The sequence below is a fragment of the Coffea arabica genome, chromosome 5e (assembly GCF_036785885.1).
Source record: "Coffea arabica cultivar ET-39 chromosome 5e, Coffea Arabica ET-39 HiFi, whole genome shotgun sequence".
In the NCBI taxonomy this organism is placed as follows: domain Eukaryota; kingdom Viridiplantae; phylum Streptophyta; class Magnoliopsida; order Gentianales; family Rubiaceae; genus Coffea; species Coffea arabica.
Genome location: NC_092318.1, coordinates 1,074,202 through 1,092,263, shown reverse-complemented (window position 1 = coordinate 1,092,263; position 18,062 = coordinate 1,074,202). Strand labels below are relative to the sequence as shown.

Below are 18,062 nucleotides of genomic sequence, written 5' to 3'. Positions count from 1 at the left end.
TCCTTTTGTTGCAAAGATCTTCAGGACACGCCAACAAGAACTAATGGCTGGCCCAGCTGCACCAGGGAAAAGAATAGAAGAGGCATCTGACTCATAAGCTACTAGCACGAAAGCCTAGCGAACAAAGAAGCGCAGCCCCTTTCTGGCTTAGTAAGGCGCATCTGTTTTCTTGCTCCCTTGTTGCGCATTAAGGACTATACGCTCAGAAAAAGCTTATTTATCGCACCTTTGCTTCTCTATGGTTATGCTATATCCCCTTTCCTATAGGACGAGCCATAAGAATCTATGAGATTGATTGAACAAGCCTTTAATTTAAGGCGAAGAAAAATCATCGAACTAATGGACGGAACCTTCAAAAGCCAGGGTAAGGTTTGGGGCACCATTTCCCTATCCTGTTATTGGTATTGTGGTATAAGCGGCAATGCCTTTTGTTTTAGTTGAAAAAACTGCTTTCCCTAACCAAGGAATTAGTTCAACCAAAAAAGGGAAAGAAAGAAAAAAAATAAGAAAATATGTATATTTATCCTTGCAAGCTGGAACCATTCGATATTAAAAGTCCGAGACTTATTTTCAATTAATGATGAACCATTTTTGCTTTCTTCATTCTTATGTATGAACCAAACTCATAGTAGGATAAAGTTAAATAAAAATTATATGTCACGCATCCAGACCTATTAATGAAAAAAAAAGGCTATTAACTATACAAAAAAAATTAATATATTTTTACATTATTCTAAAAATAGTTTTTAAATATGTTTAAGAGCTCATCCAATATAGCAAACAATGGAAAATGATAAAACCATTTTATAATTTTAGACATTATTTAGTAATTAAGACTACATTGAAAAGGTTAGATAACCATGCCTGATAATTCTACTTAATTGTTATCATGACTTACTGATTAATGCTAAATTGAGAATATTAGATAACCTAATGAAGATGTTGAAAGGTTGGGACGAAAAACTTTCGCTAGAAAAATCTTGTGAGCCAGATGTTTAGACTTATCTTAAAACTTTAACCGGTCACGTGATTTCCCACACAGCATTTAGTAGTAATTGTGAAGAAAAAACAAAAAAGTTTAGAATTTCAACAAAAACAGGCTGGCCATATTGTGACAGCTGAAAGGTTATTATATATCCCTAGAATGAGATATATTACTGGTTTCAATCTTTTCCTCCCAGTGTTTAGAAAACATATTCCCCTGTTCTACAAGAATGTGAAGATAGTTCCAATGCGAGAGGCATCAATGCATATCTGAATCAAATCAGACTGTTAAATGATCGTGTTAAACGCAAGACAATAGGTAGCTCTTCCACGTTATCCAAGTACGAAAACGCAGCTCTGATGACTATATTGAACCTTTGCTTTCAAAAGAGGATAATTGCAGAACTTGTATTCTTGTGAAACACTTCGTCCAAACTACTACTTTGTATGTCGTCATAGATCAGACCTACTGCTAATCCTTCGCAGCTACCTATATGGGTAGCTGATTAAAACACAAGAATTGTGTTCATCTTCGAAGTATATTTCAAGCTAATGCTTATATATAAAATATAAAAACATCTACCATGAACATTTGATTTCTCGTTATTTTCTTCATCTCACTGCCATTTATATGAAATTCTGCTTAATATCTTCCAGACTTCAAAATAAGCAACTTACTACGATCTGTTATTGATAAGCATTGCGAAAACACTTGCAATGACTACTGCCAGGTATCTCATGATTTTATAGTCCTTAAGTCAGTTATTTACTTGACCTATCTAGAAATCTACAAATTACAATATGCGATATTTTATCAGTTTTGCTTTTTATGAACCATGAAAATTTCAGATCAAGCATAGAAACCAAATGCATTCTCATTCCCGAGCTAACAGATACGAACAGAAACAGGTTTGCAAAGCTTGTTATTATAGAAAAGAGCCCTATCCGTTATGGCAAAGACACTGGCACTCCATATCAGAAATATATCTTCGCAGATGCAGCGGTAAGTGCACCTTCTCAAATTCTTACTACTACACGCGATTTCCAGCAAGAACCTCCACTCTGATACACAAAAAAAGGCAAATAGTTGCCACACAACTACAGCCCAAACTGCCAAGTGTCAACTTCAATGCAAATATATGGCACCCATGCAACACAAACAACGTCAATCCTGCCACCGCACACGGAAACCTGACACAGTCCATCACATTTTGACAACACAAATCGTTAACACCAAACTACCTACTATCAATTACATTAGAGTAACACAAATTTGGGGCAACCTCGCGCGTAGCGCGAGGCTTAAAAAACTAGTACATATATAAAGCGTGAATCGCTTATGAATAGTGGACAATGGACCAGTTATACTATGATTGCTGTGACTTTGAGGGGCGTTTTGGTCTTTTGTCATTCAGTGGCAATGGCTCTGCTGGAAATTCGCTTCTGTCCGCGTGGCCCTCTTGGATGGGTACGTTTTGGAGGTCAGCAATTTCCTCTCGTTCTCTTCTTCGTTCTGTTCTTGGTTTTGAGAGCACCGATTCAGAGTTTTGGCAGCTGCTACTTTTTCTTATTCTTTTGTCGGTCTTGTTTCTTCGCCTTCTTTACCAGATGTGTTTTTCCCATTCCTCATTCTTCTTCTTAGCTTTCTCTGTCCAGTGCTTTTTCTTTCCCTTGTTTTCCTATTGAATTTTCTACTAGATTGCAGATAATTGAGTCTAGGAATAGAGTATATGGAAGGGTTTTAACACACAGTCACGTATTAGCCTCATCCGTCGCAATTCACGCCCCTTAACTAACGAGTAAACAGTAGTCAATAAGCTGTTGATTCTTTCTACAAGCAAGAAAACACGTTGAAGGTGAAAATCCCATCTGGGTTTTTGAAATAATGGCCTCTGTATTGAGCAGAAGTGTTACATCTGCTTCTGTGGCTTCACTTCCTTATCAAAAGGCCCCGTTTTCATCAGTGGAGACTAAGAACAGTAGAGTAGGGGTATTGGGAAGTGCTTTTTTGCCTAGAAATGGGTTGAGAAATAGTTTGTTAAAATCATCTGGGCTTAAGTGGAAGCTAGCTAGAGAGGAGAGAAAGCAGAGTGGTGGTTAAGTGTGAAGGGGGAGCTACTATGGCTGAAAAGGAGGCTCCTGAGGTCTCTGGGGAAATCCATGAATACCAGGCTGAGGTGGTTTTTTTTCCCTACTTATCTTTCTGAATTTGATTGTTATTCTTTTTTGGCGTAAAGTTTTTTTTTTTTTTTGGGATTTTGGACTGTGGATTTTCTTCTATTTGATACAACAAAGAATGAATTGATTGAAATTATAAGAAAGTTTGAATTTTGCGATGTTGAGCAATGTTGTGCATAGCAATTTATTAGTTTGTTGAAGAAAATATTGATTCTTGGACTGAAAAAAAAAATTGAATGAATTTTAAAGATTTGATTATTGGTCTTGATAGCAACTCGATTGGTAGGCTGTTTGGACAACTCTGTATTCTATTGTCTGATGGGTCTCTGTTTGAGTGTCGCTTGGTTTGTTAAGTTTGGAGATTGTATGTGGGTATTGAAAGTTGATAACTTTGGACAAATTGCAGGTTAGTCGCCTGCTGGACTTGATTGTTCATAGTCTTTACAGCCACAAGAAAGTTTTTTTTCGAGAACCTGTGAGGTGATCTTATCTAAATCTTTCCACTTCTATTGTCATGGCATTTGGAACTCTGACTGCCAATAAAGTAGTTTCGTGTCAATTCTAGTACTGGAGCAGGGACTCTAGATGTGCAATGAGTTACTTGATTCACCCTGGTTCCGAAGAGTTTGCTTAACCGGATATACCAGAATTTATTCACGAGAAATCTATAATTTGTATACAGGGCAAGCAAGGTCGTATCCTCAGGGACTGGAAGTAATTCGTTTCTACTCAAGTTCAGGTTATAGGGGATTTTTTATAGCAATGGCAATAAGTAAACGATTTGAATAAAAATAAATAGCCAACAAAAGATTAAATGACAAATTACTAAAACCAAATTAACAATAGCTAAGCTCTAGTCAAGAAATAATTTGAGCAATGGTTCAACTAATTGATCGTCGATGCAGAGATAATTCCAATTATTAACTAATAAATAAGTTATAACTGCCAAACAAGCGATGACAGTCAACTTCTCCTTACTATTTCGATGACTGAGGTACGCTCGTCAATCATTACTCTAATCGGGAAATAACCTTAGGTACGCCCGTAAGATTTAATTCTCCAATTGCCTTATATATTAGAGGAGTCATATTCTAACTAAATAACACACTACAAGGGTTATTTTAGATTAGCCCGCATATTCCCTTGACACAAATCCAATCATGCCAGTTGTCACTATTTCACAGCAATTAAACAATTACGAATTTAATGCTTCAATTGACATCAGGTTGTTAAATTAATTCAAGTCCGGGCCCAGATTATTTAATTAACAAAACAACCATAAACATTACAAACAGAGAATATGCAAATACTAGTAAATAAGAGAAACAAATAAAATTAATTCGATTTCACAATTTTTAGATGAACCAAAACTAGGAATGGCAATGGAGGCGGGTGCCCGCGGTTGCCCGCCTCGCGGGGGGCTCTCGAGGCGGGAGTTGGGGCGAGGGGTGGGGCGGGGGCGAGGGGAAATTTTTTCCCCCCGTTTAGTAACGGGGCGGGGGTAGCCACCCGCAAAAAAAAAAGTATATATATATACAATTATATATAATATGTAATTTAATTAGTTATAAAATTATGATAATGATATTATTAGTTAGATGTATTATATAATGTATATTAGTGTATGTAATATAATTGATATTATCAATGATACGAATAATTAGACATGTCTACTAATAGAATTTATTAATTATTTATACTAAATTTACTAATACATTTATACTAAATTTCTAATTACACTTAATAGAATAACACTTTTTTCTCAAAAAAAAAAGCATAAACACAATAATGAATTAGTGATTGTATTTGTACCAAAAGTGAAAACTTGACTATTTTAGTTGTATTTATTTCATCATGTTGGATTGTATTCAAATAACTTTTGTTTGATTGTTTTTATGAATTTCAATTGTAAAATTACAATGAATAATAACTTGATGATGTGTTGATATTTTAGTATTTGATTATTTATTAAAATTTAACTATAACAAAATTTTATTAACCCCGCGGGTGCCCCCGCGGAGGAAGCAGGGCTGGGCGGGGGCGGGCGGGGGGAGTGGGAGGCAGGGGACGGGGCGGGGGTCGGGGGGGATTAATAGGCCAGGTCCCCCGCCCCAACCCCGCCCCGTTGCCATCCCTAACCAAAACCTCCGTTGTTCCTTGACTAGAAAAAGGGATTTAGTTCATCCCTGTTAAGTCAATCTCACGCAGATTTGTAGAGAAAATTGGCGCATCCATTGTCTCCCATTGAGATAAACAAAAACGATGGAATAAGAACAATAGTCCGAATAAGACGAAAAGTCAAAAAGTCAAAGTAATAAAGATGGTCTACTATTCTCCTATCTAATTCCTATCTACCTAGCTGTCTAACCTCATACGGCTGCCAGCCAAAGAAAAACAAAGGAAGTTCTAGTCTTTTTTGACTTCCTCCTTCTTTGGAAACTACCAAAAGAAAGGAAGTGTCCTCCTTTTACTCCAAGTCTGACGCATATTCTCTAATAGATAAGGAAACTGAATTGAATTAGTCTCCATCTTGTTAACTGCTACTCAAATTCCCTTGTTTACGCCTTGTTTGTGCCTTTTTACAATATTTTATCCCAACTCCCTGCAATTAATACAAATTTTCAAAAGTGAGTAGAATCCGTCAATTAATGCACACGTGGTAATATAATAGGAGGAAATTAATTATAAAATAAATGATAAAATTGCGACTTATCAATTCCCCCCACACCTAAATCATGCTTGTCCTCAAGCATGAGAATAGCCAACAAACTCCAATTCCTGATAATGGCTATTGCTCCATCTACTTTATTGCCAAGATATCATGAAAAACACATATCAAGCATCAATGGTTAAAATCCAAAAAAATCTCCCTGGTTAGCTTCTAAACCGTAGACTCCTCCAATTTATGGCTAACTATTCTAAGAAAAAAGAATGGTAGATCAGCATTTATCAGCAAATGGTCCAACTATTAACCAAAATCTCAACATTGAATCTATAGATCGGCAAATTGACTTTAAGCACATATCTATACAACTTTCACACCTTTTTATCACGCTTTTCTATTTTTTTCTTTTTTTTTCTTTTCAATAGTAATAATAGATTTAGTCTCTAGCCATTAGAACCTTTTGATGCGAACTCCAACATTTGTCAGATGAAGGAACCCGGTTACTCAACTCCCATCGGTACATGACCACGTACTCATAGAAATTATCACTTTTTGATGCGAGAATCAACACTTTTGGTGAAAATCCCCGGTTATTCAGCAGTAATAACTAGCGGAGTACAACCAACTTTTAATCACAGCCAGGCAACATAACTCAAACTATCACATAAAACAGCAGCAACTAGCCTCATTTCTTCAAACATGGAGAACTAAAGTTAATAATTGGACCAACTCACATAAAAGTGCCAACCAGTTATTCCCTATGCCTAGAAAAGTTAACCAAAAATTATAAGAGACACAAAATTATCGATATTCACCAAAGAGATATTTTTGGATTCAACCAAATTAACTTGATATACTTTTATTACTAAAATTTGACAATAGTAGAATTAGAGTCAACAACTATTATCAAACCTTAGTAGTCACAGAAGAGCCAATCACTAATAAAAGTAAAAAAAAAATTAATGAAAAATAGAACAAATAACAAAGAAAGAAAAATAGAGGAAAAACCTCTAAAAACTAAAAACTAGAAATACTAGTACCACAGTTGTCCCCTCCACACCTAAATCCGACATTGTTCTCAATGGAGGTAATAGAGCAAATAAAATAAAGAGAACAATGAAACTTCCCCGAATAAGTGGTGGAGGGTCTCCATCGACTATGGGATAGGTGGGAACGATGGTCGAGTGAAGAGGGCGATGAGCGGCGGTGGGCAAAAGGGTTTGCGGCCGAAAGAGAAGGAGAAACAAGGGAGAGCAGGGGAAAAGGGGAAGAAGAAAGAAGGAAAAGAGGAGAAAAGAAAGAAAAATAAAGAAAAAAGAGAAAAAGAATAGTTTCTTTTTTGTTCTTTTAAATGTGGTTGTTCAAATATGGCGTGGGCACGCCAAGTTTTGTAAAAGTATTCTAATCCTGGGGATGACTTTTTGTAAATCAACGCGTGCACTCCTTGCGTGGGGGCATGCCAAGTTTCCACGTCCTGCCAATGTTGTGAAATGTTGAGGTTTTACTAACATGGCGCGGGCACGCCATGTTTTGCAAAAGTCTCCTGACCATGAGGTTGGGACTTACAAATTAACGAGTGCCCTTGTGACGTGGGCACGCCTTGTTCCTTGTCCTGGTCACAGTGGATGAAAATATCGAAATCAATCAGTAACCAAGTGAGAAAGGGCAAATTTAACGCATTGAATAACGAAAAATAAACAAAATAATATTTGGGTTGCCTCCCAAAAAGCGCCTTTCTTTAACGTGTTTTGCTAGACATTAAACACCACTCCTCAATCTGGATGTAATTCAGATTTTCTTGCATTCAGCGACATTTCTCTGGGATCCAAATAGTCATTGAATGCAACCATCTTTTTTAATTTTCTACTCTTTTTCACCTCATAAAGTGCTTTCATCCCATGATACTTGTTCGCAGCAATTTTGAATTTATCCTTACAATCGAATTCAGAAAATTCTTGCACAGAGGGATTAGTAGCATGAATGGCAAACACAGAATGAGAGTTAACAGGATGTTCCATTGTATCAAAAATGTTAAAATAGACTATTTCTCCATCAAATTTCATTATTAGAGTACCCTTACTAATATCAATCTTAGTCTGGGCAATACTCAAGAAGGTTCTACCTAACAACAAAGGTGATGGATTTGGGGCACTTCTATCATTCATGTAAAACACATAAAAATCAGCAGGAAAAATTAATCCATCTACTTGCACTAAAACATCCTTACCTACCCCATCCGAATAAGCAAATGTACGATCAGCCAATTGAATTATTATCCCTGTTTCTTTTAAAGGTTCTAAATTTAGGGAATCACAGATTGATTTAGGCATTACATGAATAGAAACCCCTAAATCGAGCATGGCATTTTTAATCTTAGAATGTCCAATCTTACAGGGGATAGTAAATATACCTGGATCTCTGCATTTAAGTGGTAGTTTTCTTTGTAAAATCGCTAAAACGTTCTCACCTACCACAATATGCTCATCCCTCCTCAACTCCTTCTTGTTGATGCACAAGTTTTTTAAGAATTTAGTGTATTTTAGCACTTGCTTGATCGCATCCAACAAAGGGATATTGATTGTCACCTTGTGGAATACCTCCAAAATCTCTTTCTTCTTGTCCTGTTTTTTCGGTTTCTCCAACCTGCTAGAAAAGGGAGGCGAATTAGTTTTAACCTCAATGATTAGGTTAGGGAGTACTACTTGATTTTTACTGTTTCTGTCCTCCTCTTCAACCTCTTTCTCGATCTTTTCCTCATCCTTGTCCTTTGAAGTCGCAAGTTCGGGCCCCTGAATCTCCTTCCCGTTCCTTAAGATCATTGCACTTACGTTTTCAGGTTCAATTCAGGTTGGGGCGGCAATTTTCCACTTACTTGAGACTCCAGACGGTTGATTGATATTGCCATCTGACTTATCTGACTTTGCATCGCTTGCATCGCTTGCATCTGACCCATCTAATTTCTTATATTTTGTAGGTCAGATTCCGTCTTTTGTTGACTAGTAATTAATTGCGTATTACTAGCAATTAGTTGCTTCATCATTTCTTCTAAAGACGGGCTTGAGCTTGGAGGAGGTGGTGGCGAGCGAGATTGATATTGCTGTTGGTACCCTTGTGGTCTATTCGGCACAAAATTCAATTGTCTATTTCCTTCATAGCTGAGGTTAGGTTGATCTCTCCAACCCGGATTGTACGTGTTCGAGTACGGGTCGTATGGCTGCCTTGGTGCGAGCGCATGACCAACCATGTTTATTTACTCTGCACTCTCTTCTTGAATCATTGGGCACATCTCTGTAGAATGATCCATGGCAGTACAAATCCCATACACCTTGGCTTGTGGTGTATTTCTTACAGCTAATTACCTAACAAAGAATGTTAATCGGACAACTGTTGTTGAATGAAGGATGTTTCTAACTCATTCACTCTGCGTATTGAGACATCCTCTCTTGTGCTGAACTGCTATGAATTCTTAGCCATCCCTTCAATCAACTCTCACGCTTCTTGAAAAGTCTTGTTCACCAACGCTCCTCCACTTGCAGCATCAATAATACTCATGTCTCTAAAAAAATAGCCCCTCGTAAAAATACTGGATGAGCAATTGCTCACTTATTTGGTGTCGAGGGCACTAGATGCATAACTTCTTGAATCGTTCCCAATAGTCATAGAGCGATTCTCCTGGATTTTGCTTGATACTGCATATCTCCTTTCTCAGACTTGCAGCTCGAGACGCAGGAAAATATTTTTCCAAGAATTTTTTCTTCAACTGCTCCCAAGTGGTGATACTACCTGGAGGTAGGTAGTAAAGCCAGTCTTTTGCTGAGTCTTTGAGAGAGAAGGGAAATGCTCACATTTTTATCTGCTCTTCCGTGATTCCCAGGAGTTTCATACTGCTGCAAATAACATCGAACTCCTGTAAGTGCTTATGAGACTCCTCAACTGATGAACCATGAAAAGATGATAGAAGATGAATTAGACCAGATTTTAACTCGAAAGGTGTGTTATCATTTAAATGCGAAAAAGTAATGCATACGGGCTGCTGATTTAAATCAGGAGCAGCCAACTCCCTTAGTGTTTGTGCATTTGCCATAGTGATTTCTTCTTGATCCAAGTCACTCGAAGTATCACCAAGCGAATTTGTTGCTTCAACTTTCGGATCACGTCTCTGAGATGCAGCACTAGATTGCTCCTCTCTGAGCTGTCCGGTCTCTTTTCGTGTTCTTCGCGCAGTCTTCTCTATCTGAGGATTGTTAATTAATTCACCTGTATGAGAAGAACGAGGCATACACTAGAAAAGTACCAGAAAATTAGAACGAAAATGAACTTAAAAAGAAACAAACAACTAACGCCAGTCTCCGACAACGGCGCAAAAAATTGATAGGTTGTCGATGCCTATGCAACAATAATAATATTTATCCTAAGTGCCAACAAAGTAGTTTCGTGTCAATTCTAGTACTGGAGCAGGGACTCTAAATGTGCAATGGGTTACTTGATTCACCCTGATTCCGAAGAATTTGCTTAACCCGATATATCAGAATTTATTTACAAAAAATCTATAATTTGTATACAGGGCAAGTAAGGTCATATTCTCACGGACTGGGAGTAATTCGTTTCTACTCAAGCTCAGGTTATGGGAAATTTTTTATAGCAATGGCAATAAGTAAACGATTTGAATAAAAATAAATAGCCAACAAAAGATTAAATGACAAATTACTAAAACCAAATTAACAATAGCTAAGCTCTAGTCAAGAAATAACTTCAGCAATGGTTCAACTAATTGATCATCGATGCAGAGATAATTCCAATTATTAACTAATAAATAAGTTATAACTGTCAAACAAGCGATGACAGTCAACTCCTCCTTATTATTTCGATGACTGAGGTACGCCCGTCAATCACTATTCTAATCGGGAAATAACCTTAGGTACGCCCATAAGATTTAATTCTCCAATTGCCTTACGTATTAGAGGAGCCCTATTATAACCAAATAACACACTATCAGTGTTATTTTAGATTAGCTCGTGTATTCCCCTGACACAAATTCAATCATGTCAGTTGTCACTATTTCAGAACAATTAAGCAATTACGGATTTAATTCTCCAATTGACATCAGGTTGCTAAATTAATTCAACGTTCGGACCCAGGATATTTAATTAACAAAATAACCATAAACATTACAAACAGAGAATATACAAATACTAGTAAATAAGAGGAACAAATAAAATTAATTCGATCTCACAATTTTTAGATGAACCAAAACCTCCGTGATTCCTTGACTAGAAAAAGGGAGTTAGTTCATCCCTGTTGAGTCAATCGCACGCAGATTTGCAGAGAAAATTGGTGCATCCAATGTCTCCCATTGAGATAAACAAAAACGATGGAATAAGAACAATAGCCCGAATAAGACAAAAAGTCAAAAAGTCAAAGTAATAAAGATGGTATGCTATTCTCCTATCTAATTCCTATCTACCTAGTTGCCTACTCTCATACGGCTGCCAGCCTAAGAAAAACAAAGGGAGTTCTAGTGTTTTTTGACTTCCTCCTTCTTTGGAAACTACCAAAAGAAAGGAAGTGTCCTCCTTTTACTCCAAGTCTGATGCATATTCTCCAATAGATAAGGAAACGGAACTGAATTAGTCTCCATCTTGTTGACTGCTACTCAAATTCCCTTATTTATGCCTTGTTTGTGCCTTTTTACCATATTTTATCTCAACTCCCTGCAATCAATACAAATTTTCAAAAGTGAGTAGAATCCGCCAATTAATGCACACTTGGTAAAACATCAAAAGCAATCTGAAACTGTTGTTTATTATTGCAGGAGGAAGATAAGTATGAATTCTCTGAGCCAACCAGGATCCAGAATTTGGTGAAGAACTACTCATAGTTTGTTTCCTTCCCCATCTATGTTTGGCTACAGAAATCAAGAACTGTTGAGGTGTGGGTTTTTTCTTTTGAATTTGCTCCCTCTGAGAAGAACAAACTCTCTCTCTCTCTCTGTCTCTCTCTCTCTCCCTCTCTCTCACACACATATACAACCATAAGTTGATATTGTTAGGTGAGTTGTTTTAAAATATTACACTAGAGTTCTCTCTAGCATAGGGTTGCCGTGCGTCTATTTTTGGTAGTTTAGGTTTTCTGCATGGCTGGCTTTCAGCCGCCTGGAGGGGGGCTGGCCGCTCCTTTGCGGCTGTGCTCCAGGCGCAGCCTTCACCCTCATCATCTCCTTGCAAGATCAAGACTGCTGCACAATACCGTGGAGAGCCGGCCGTCCTTTTCTCGGCAGAGGATATTGCAAAGCTTTCTGCTCCTTTCACTTTTGCTGTGGTCGGAAAATTTTCCCATGGCAGGCCAAGTCTAGATGTCACTCGTAAGTCACTCCTGGCGATCGGTTTCAAGTCCACTTTCACTGTCGGTTTGCTAGATCAGAGGCATATCCTCATACGGTTTTGCTTGGAGGAAGATTTCCTTCGGTGCTGGACAAAGGGGTTCTGGAACGTTGCAGAATTCCCAATGCGTGTTTTTAAATGGAGCCTAGATTTTACAGTTTCAAGTGAATCTTCACAAGCCCCTGTCTGGATTGCGTTAGAGCATTTACCAATCCATTTTTTTGATAAGGTGTCACTTTTCTCTATTGCCAACACCATTGGCAACCCACTACAAATTGATACCGCAACTGCATCTTTGTCGAGGCCCAGTGTGGCACGCATCTGCGTGGATCTTGATGTCTCACAGGACCTACCCGAGCGTATCTGGATTGGGACATGCAACTCTGGCATCTGGCAACGCCTCCTCTACGAGAACCTGCCGCTGTATTGCCCTCTTTGCAATAGACAGGGGCACTCCAGTGATGGCTGTCGATAGCACAAACATCGCAGGAATGGATCCAGGGGCACTCCTCTGACGGCGGCGGCGGTAGCCCAGACCCACGAAGACACGACTGGTGCAAAGCAATCCAAAGCTCCACAACTAGCGTATCTCATCACCAGAACTGGCCCAAACCAGAAGAATGAAGAACTGGGGCAGCCATCACATGTCTCTATGGCTCGACAGGCGCAGGTGGGCAGCGGTCAGGTTGAGTGCTCTAGTTGCGTGTGCCTAGATGGTGGGCAGGTTGCGGCGGGCCAGGTTGAGGATAGCGGTGCTCCCGCTCCTGTCTTGAAAGTTTCTGCAACCTCTCCAGTCTTGGGTCGTATCTGCGATGATTCGCAAATCCAGCAAGTTGCGCATGAGAAGCTATCCCCCCAAGGCTCCCTTTCGGATGGAGAGGATTTGCCAGAGGTGGGTGCGCGTGATAGGAAGACACTGGTTGCCTCTTTTCAGCAGTTCAGCAAGGCACTGGGGCCTCGGGTTCAGCAGAAGTTTGCTGAACGGGAGGCAGATGGTTTCACCATGGTACTCTCGCGAAAGGCAAGGAAGAAGCGAGCTACCATCCCTCTGACCCGACAGGTCTTGACACGGCAAGCTGCTAAAGCCATTACGGTACCTTTTCACTCTACCTCCAATGAATAATTTGCTTATTTGGAATATTAGGGGAGCGACGAACAGACTCTCTGTAAGTCGCTTGCGTTTATTAATTCGTGTTCATCAAGTTGCTGTTTTAGTACTCTTAGAGCCTATGGCTGAAGCTTTCAATATTGAAAGCTTGCGGTTGAAGTTATCTTTTGATTTTTGTTTATTTAATCCCTCAAATAAGATCTGGGTCTTTTGGCGGTGTGGTTTTCATTTTAATGTCATGCACAACTCAGAGCAAGTCCTCCATGTCATGGCGGGTCATGACTCTTGGACCGGGACTTTCTTTGCCTCTTTCATTTATGCTAAATGTACAAGGGTGGGAAGGCATGCTCTGTGGTCGGAACTCCGCGCTCTTGCTAGCTCGATCACAAGGCCGTGGTTGGTAGGGGGACTTCAATGCTATCCGTACGCTGACAGAGTATACGGGTCGAGCACATCAGGACCTGGGAGCCATTTCTGATTTTAACACAGCAATCTCAGACTGTCATCTTCAGGAGTTGCCTTACTCTGGAAGCTCATATACTTGGTCTGGCGTTCGGTCAGGATCTAGGATATGGAAGCGGTTGGATAGGGTCCTGGCCAATCACCAATGGCTCAGTTTCCTACCAAATACTTCGGTCCAGCATCTAAATCGGGCCACCTCTGATCATACGCCCTTATTGGTGCATCTGCGGGGGGCTGATGCTAGTGCTCCCAAGCCTTTTAAGTTTCAAAATTTCTGGGTTTCTAGCTCGGAGTTTCAATCGACGGTGCAGAGCAATTGGGAACTTCCTACGCAGGGATATGGTATGTACCGGTTGGCTTTCAAGCTAAAACGCTTGAAGGCATGCTTACGCCACTGGAGCAGGCAACATTTTGGCAACATATTTCAAGCTGTTCGGCAGAACGAGTTTGAGGTCCAGCAAAAGGAAATTTTGTTCGAGGCTGCCCCGACGGACGAGGCGAGAGCTGAGCTCCATCGGGCCAAAGGCATCCTATTGCGCAGTCTTCGGGTGGAAGAGGACTACTGGCGTCAAAAGGCCCGCCTACGGTGGTTAAAGGATGGGGATTGCAATACACGCTACTTCCATGCTTTAGTGAGGGAGAAGCGCTCGAAGATGGCTATACATCGCATTAAGGATGCGGGGGGGAGTTGGCTTGAGGATGAAGACAGCATTGGCCAGGAAGCGGTTGATTTTTTCCAGAGTCTTCTTACAGCTGAGGAGGTTAGCGACGTGGATGATCTGCTGGTACACGTTCCGCGGCTCGTGACTGAGCATCAAAACGATGTCTTATTGGGGGAGGTAACCATGGAGGAGGTCAAGAGGGTGGTTTTCGACCTCGATAAGGATAGTGCCCCGGGTGTGGATGGATTCACTGGCATTTTTTTCCGTCACTGCTGGAATATCGTAGCTCTTGACATCTTAGCAGCGACTAAGGATTTTTTAGCTGGGACTCCGATCCCAAAAGGAATTGCTAGCACTTTGATTGTCCTAATCCCGAAGAAGCCAAACCCATCTACGTTTGCCGATTTTAGGCCCATTAGCCTATGCACCTTTGTAAACAAGATTTTTACAAAGGTCCTTGCTAATCGTTTGCAGCCAATCCTCTCGGGCATTGTTTCTGCGGAGCAATCCGCTTTCTGCCCTGGTCGTGATATTGCTGAAAACGTGCTCTTGGCGCAAGAAATGATTGCCTCCATTGACAAGAGGGCACGGGGAAATAACTGCATCTTCAAGCTGGACATGATGAAGGCTTTTGATAGGGTGTCATGGTGGTTCCTACGGCAGCTACTTTGCAAGTTTGGTTTTGACTACCGATTCATTTTGCCTATTTTAAATAACCTCTCCCACAGCTGGTTCTCTGTGTTGGTCAATGGCAGGTCCAAAGGTTTTTTCCAGGCCTCCCGTGGGATTAAGCAAGGCGATCCTCTGTCCCCCCTCCTCTTCATTCTGGCATCTGAGGCTCTAAGTAGGGGACTGAATGCACAGGTCGAGGGGGGCAGAGTGGTTCCCTATGCAACGTCACGTGGTTGCGTTCGGGTCACTCACTTGTCCTTTGCTGACGACATCATCATTTTTTCGCGCGGAGATAGAAGGTCGGTCGGGAATTTGGTTCGGTTCTTAAATTTATACCAAACTGCAACAGGCCAGCGGATTAACAATCACAAGAGTTTATTCATAGCATCGAGGCGGTGTGGAACTGGCCAGATTCGTCGTATTCAACAGATGACTGGTTTCAGGCATGGAACTCTGCCGCTTCCTTATTTGGGATGCAACCTATATGCAGGACGTAGGAAAAAAGAATACTTCCAATTTCTAATCGATAAATTCATTGCTAAACTTGCGGGCTGGCAGAAAAAGATCCTCTCCCAGGGGGGGCGACTCATACTTATTAAGCATGTGCTCTCTGCCATACCTACGCACGTGTTAGCCGTCATGGACCCGCCATCCGGGGTGCTAAAGGAGCTGGAACGCCTTATGGCCAATTTTTTCTGGGGGCAGACGGAGCTGGGCCCTAAACATCATTGGCGTTCCTGGAAAAACCTATGTTATCCAGTGGAGGAGGATGGCCTTGGCATACGTTCTTTTAAAAGCATACAAGGGGCTTTCAGCTGCAAACTGTGGTGGCAGTTCCGCCATTCTTCCTCCTTGTGGGCACTATTCATGCGATCCCGTTATAGTGAGGACAATGGGGTAGTCTGTGGAGCATCCAGAGTCTGGCGACGAATGCTGTCCGTTTCTGATATGGTGACGCAGTCCACCCGCTTAATTGAGTTAGACGACAGAGCTAGACCAGCTTGGACCCTCACATCTTCTGGCGATTTCACCATTTCTTCAGCTTGGGACGCTTTGCGGCCCAAAAGAGCTTGCCTTGGATCTAGGAAGTGTGTATGGAGTGCCAGTGCTCCTTGCAAGATTGCTGTCTTTATGTGGAAGCTGCTCAATCGGTATCTCCCTTTCCCTGATGCCCTTCAGCGGTTTGGCCTCCAACTCCCCTCAAAGTGCTCGTTTTGCTTGAATGGAGAGTCTCAAGATCACGTCTTCTCGGAATGCGTTCTAGCATCTCAGGTTTGGAGTTTTTTCGCCAGGGCCATGTGGGTTCCTCAGTCGCCTACGGCCGACACTATCTCCCGTTTACAGCAATGGTGGCTATGTCATCCTCCAGGCTCTGCACGGGGTAAGCTGTGCAAGGTATTGCCGTCGCTAATCTGTTGGGGCCTTTGGAAAGCTAGGAACATGGCGGTGTTTGAGGGCGTTGTTTTAACCCCAACTCAGGTTTGCTGGAATATTCAAACGCTGCTGCATCACTTGTCCCAGGTCCGGCCTTTCGCTCGAGTGACGCAGGATGACGGGGAGCTGGTCCGCTCGGGCTTGTTTCTCCGACTGACGTCACCGAAGCGGATGGCCCCACGCTGGGTCCTTTGGGAATCACCACCTGAGGGGTTTGTAAAATTGAATGTTGATGGCTCATCTCTAGGGAATCCAGGCTCATCTGGTGCGGGAGGTGTGTTTCGTGACTCGGGGGGTAATGTCCTCCGTGGTTTCTCCTATTTTTTGGGCTCAAGGACAAACATGGAAGCGGAGGCCTCGGCATTACTGGAGGCTATGTTGCTCTCCACAGGTTACCACTCTCTGCAAGTTGAAATGGACTCTCAGGTTCTGATGGCTATGGTGAATGACAATGGACGAGTACCTTGGAAGCTATGGAAGACTATCTCACGCATCCAAGCCTTAGCGCTGGGCCGCCAGGTTACCTTCTCTCATGTCTATCGGGAGGCAAACGGGGTGGCTGACGCCCTGGCAAATCTAGCAAGTTCCACGGGTGTCGATCACAGCTTTGGGGCCTCCACCCTCCCGGACTACATACAGGGGCTAGCCCGCCTAGATAAGATGCGAATGCCTTATGTACGGTTGTCTTAGCCCTTCTGGCGAACATCTCAAAACAGAACATCTCTTGTGTCTATTTTTGAATAAATTTGGGAGTGGCGTCCCCCCTCGTGTTCGAGGTTAGCCGGATTTATAAAAAAAAAAAAAAAAAGGTGAGTTGTTTTTATATAGGTAATTGGATTGATTTTTTCGTGGATCTGAATTTCTCGTGGAATTAGTGTTTATGAAGCATATCTTACAGAGCATCATAGTTGCTTCTATATCGGAACTATTTCTGTGATGGTCACTGGCTTGTTCTGGTGAAACATTGTTAACAAATGTATACTTGGTTTCAATAGAAATTTAAGGCCCCGTTTGGATTGCAATTTTCCTCAGAAAAATTGTTACATTTTCTGTGAACACATTTCTCTATCACCTTTTTACCTCACATATATCAAATCGCTACAGTAATTTTTCTACAAAAAATCCAGAAAATCCAAACGGGCCCTAACTTTTCCCTGCTTGCTTTTCCTGTCGGTTAAATAATTCTTTCTTCCCTCCAATTTTTCAAACTCATACTCATTATAATAAAATACCAGGTCCTACCTACCTGACACATAGCGTCAGGGCAGAATACCTAGTATTAATCTATGTGCACAATATGTGCACAAACTACCAAGGTTCTGTACATATTTTATTGAAGATGGATACGTTTTCTTTATTGGTGATTGTTTTTAGCAATGCACTATTTCTCAAGGAAATTAAAAGTTTACATTGTTTGAACATTTCCAATACAAATACGTACTAGTAGGATATAAATCTTTAAGAAGAACTTATTATACTTTTTTTTAAAAAATATGTATAAATATATGAATGAATAT

The 18,062-nt window shown here is 40.9% G+C and overlaps 2 protein-coding genes, 2 long non-coding RNA genes and 1 other non-coding gene across 5 annotated transcripts; 3 read left to right on the top strand and 2 right to left on the bottom strand.

Annotated features, from left to right (window-relative positions):
- Positions 1–1,878: 1,878 nt before the first annotated feature.
- Positions 1,879–3,849, top strand: LOC140006410 (uncharacterized). The gene is made up of 2 exons (XR_011814007.1): positions 1,879–3,161; positions 3,569–3,849. It is a non-coding gene; the product is annotated as an uncharacterized lncRNA (long non-coding RNA).
- A 1,578-nt stretch (positions 3,850–5,427) lies between these two features.
- On the bottom strand, positions 5,428–7,208 carry LOC140006176 (uncharacterized). The gene is made up of 2 exons (XR_011813811.1): positions 6,868–7,208; positions 5,428–5,764 (listed from the first exon to the last, which is right to left on the bottom strand). It is a non-coding gene; the product is annotated as an uncharacterized lncRNA (long non-coding RNA).
- A 391-nt stretch (positions 7,209–7,599) lies between these two features.
- Positions 7,600–8,646, bottom strand: LOC113688399 (uncharacterized). Its single transcript, XM_027206207.1, has one exon. The coding sequence runs from the start codon at positions 8,644–8,646 to the stop codon at positions 7,600–7,602; it is 1,047 nt and encodes a 348-aa protein (XP_027062008.1).
- A 786-nt stretch (positions 8,647–9,432) lies between these two features.
- LOC113688700 (small nucleolar RNA R71) lies at positions 9,433–9,539 on the top strand. Its single transcript, XR_003448063.1, has one exon. It is a non-coding gene; the product is annotated as a small nucleolar RNA R71 (small nucleolar RNA).
- Positions 9,540–10,694: 1,155 nt separating this feature from the next.
- On the top strand, positions 10,695–17,235 carry LOC140006355 (uncharacterized). Its single transcript, XM_072048166.1, has 5 exons — positions 10,695–10,703; positions 11,640–11,704; positions 11,947–12,630; positions 12,697–13,300; positions 13,828–17,235. Exons 1-5 carry the CDS (start codon positions 10,695–10,697, stop codon positions 17,233–17,235), a joined length of 4,770 nt encoding a protein of 1,589 aa, XP_071904267.1.
- The last annotated feature ends 827 nt before the right edge of the window (positions 17,236–18,062 follow it).

Bases quoted from the DNA above. Each gene is read 5' to 3' on its own strand.
- LOC113688399 (XM_027206207.1), bottom strand. From the start codon at position 8,646: ATGATCTTAAGGAACGGGAAGGAGATTCAGGGGCCCGAACTTGCGACT.
- LOC140006355 (XM_072048166.1), top strand. The intron at 11,705-11,946 runs GTTTGTTTCCTT...TATTTTTGGTAG, and splicing joins TTGGTGAAGAACTACTCATA to TTTAGGTTTTCTGCATGGCT. The intron at 13,301-13,827 runs GTACCTTTTCAC...TGTCATCTTCAG, and splicing joins AAGCTGCTAAAGCCATTACG to GAGTTGCCTTACTCTGGAAG.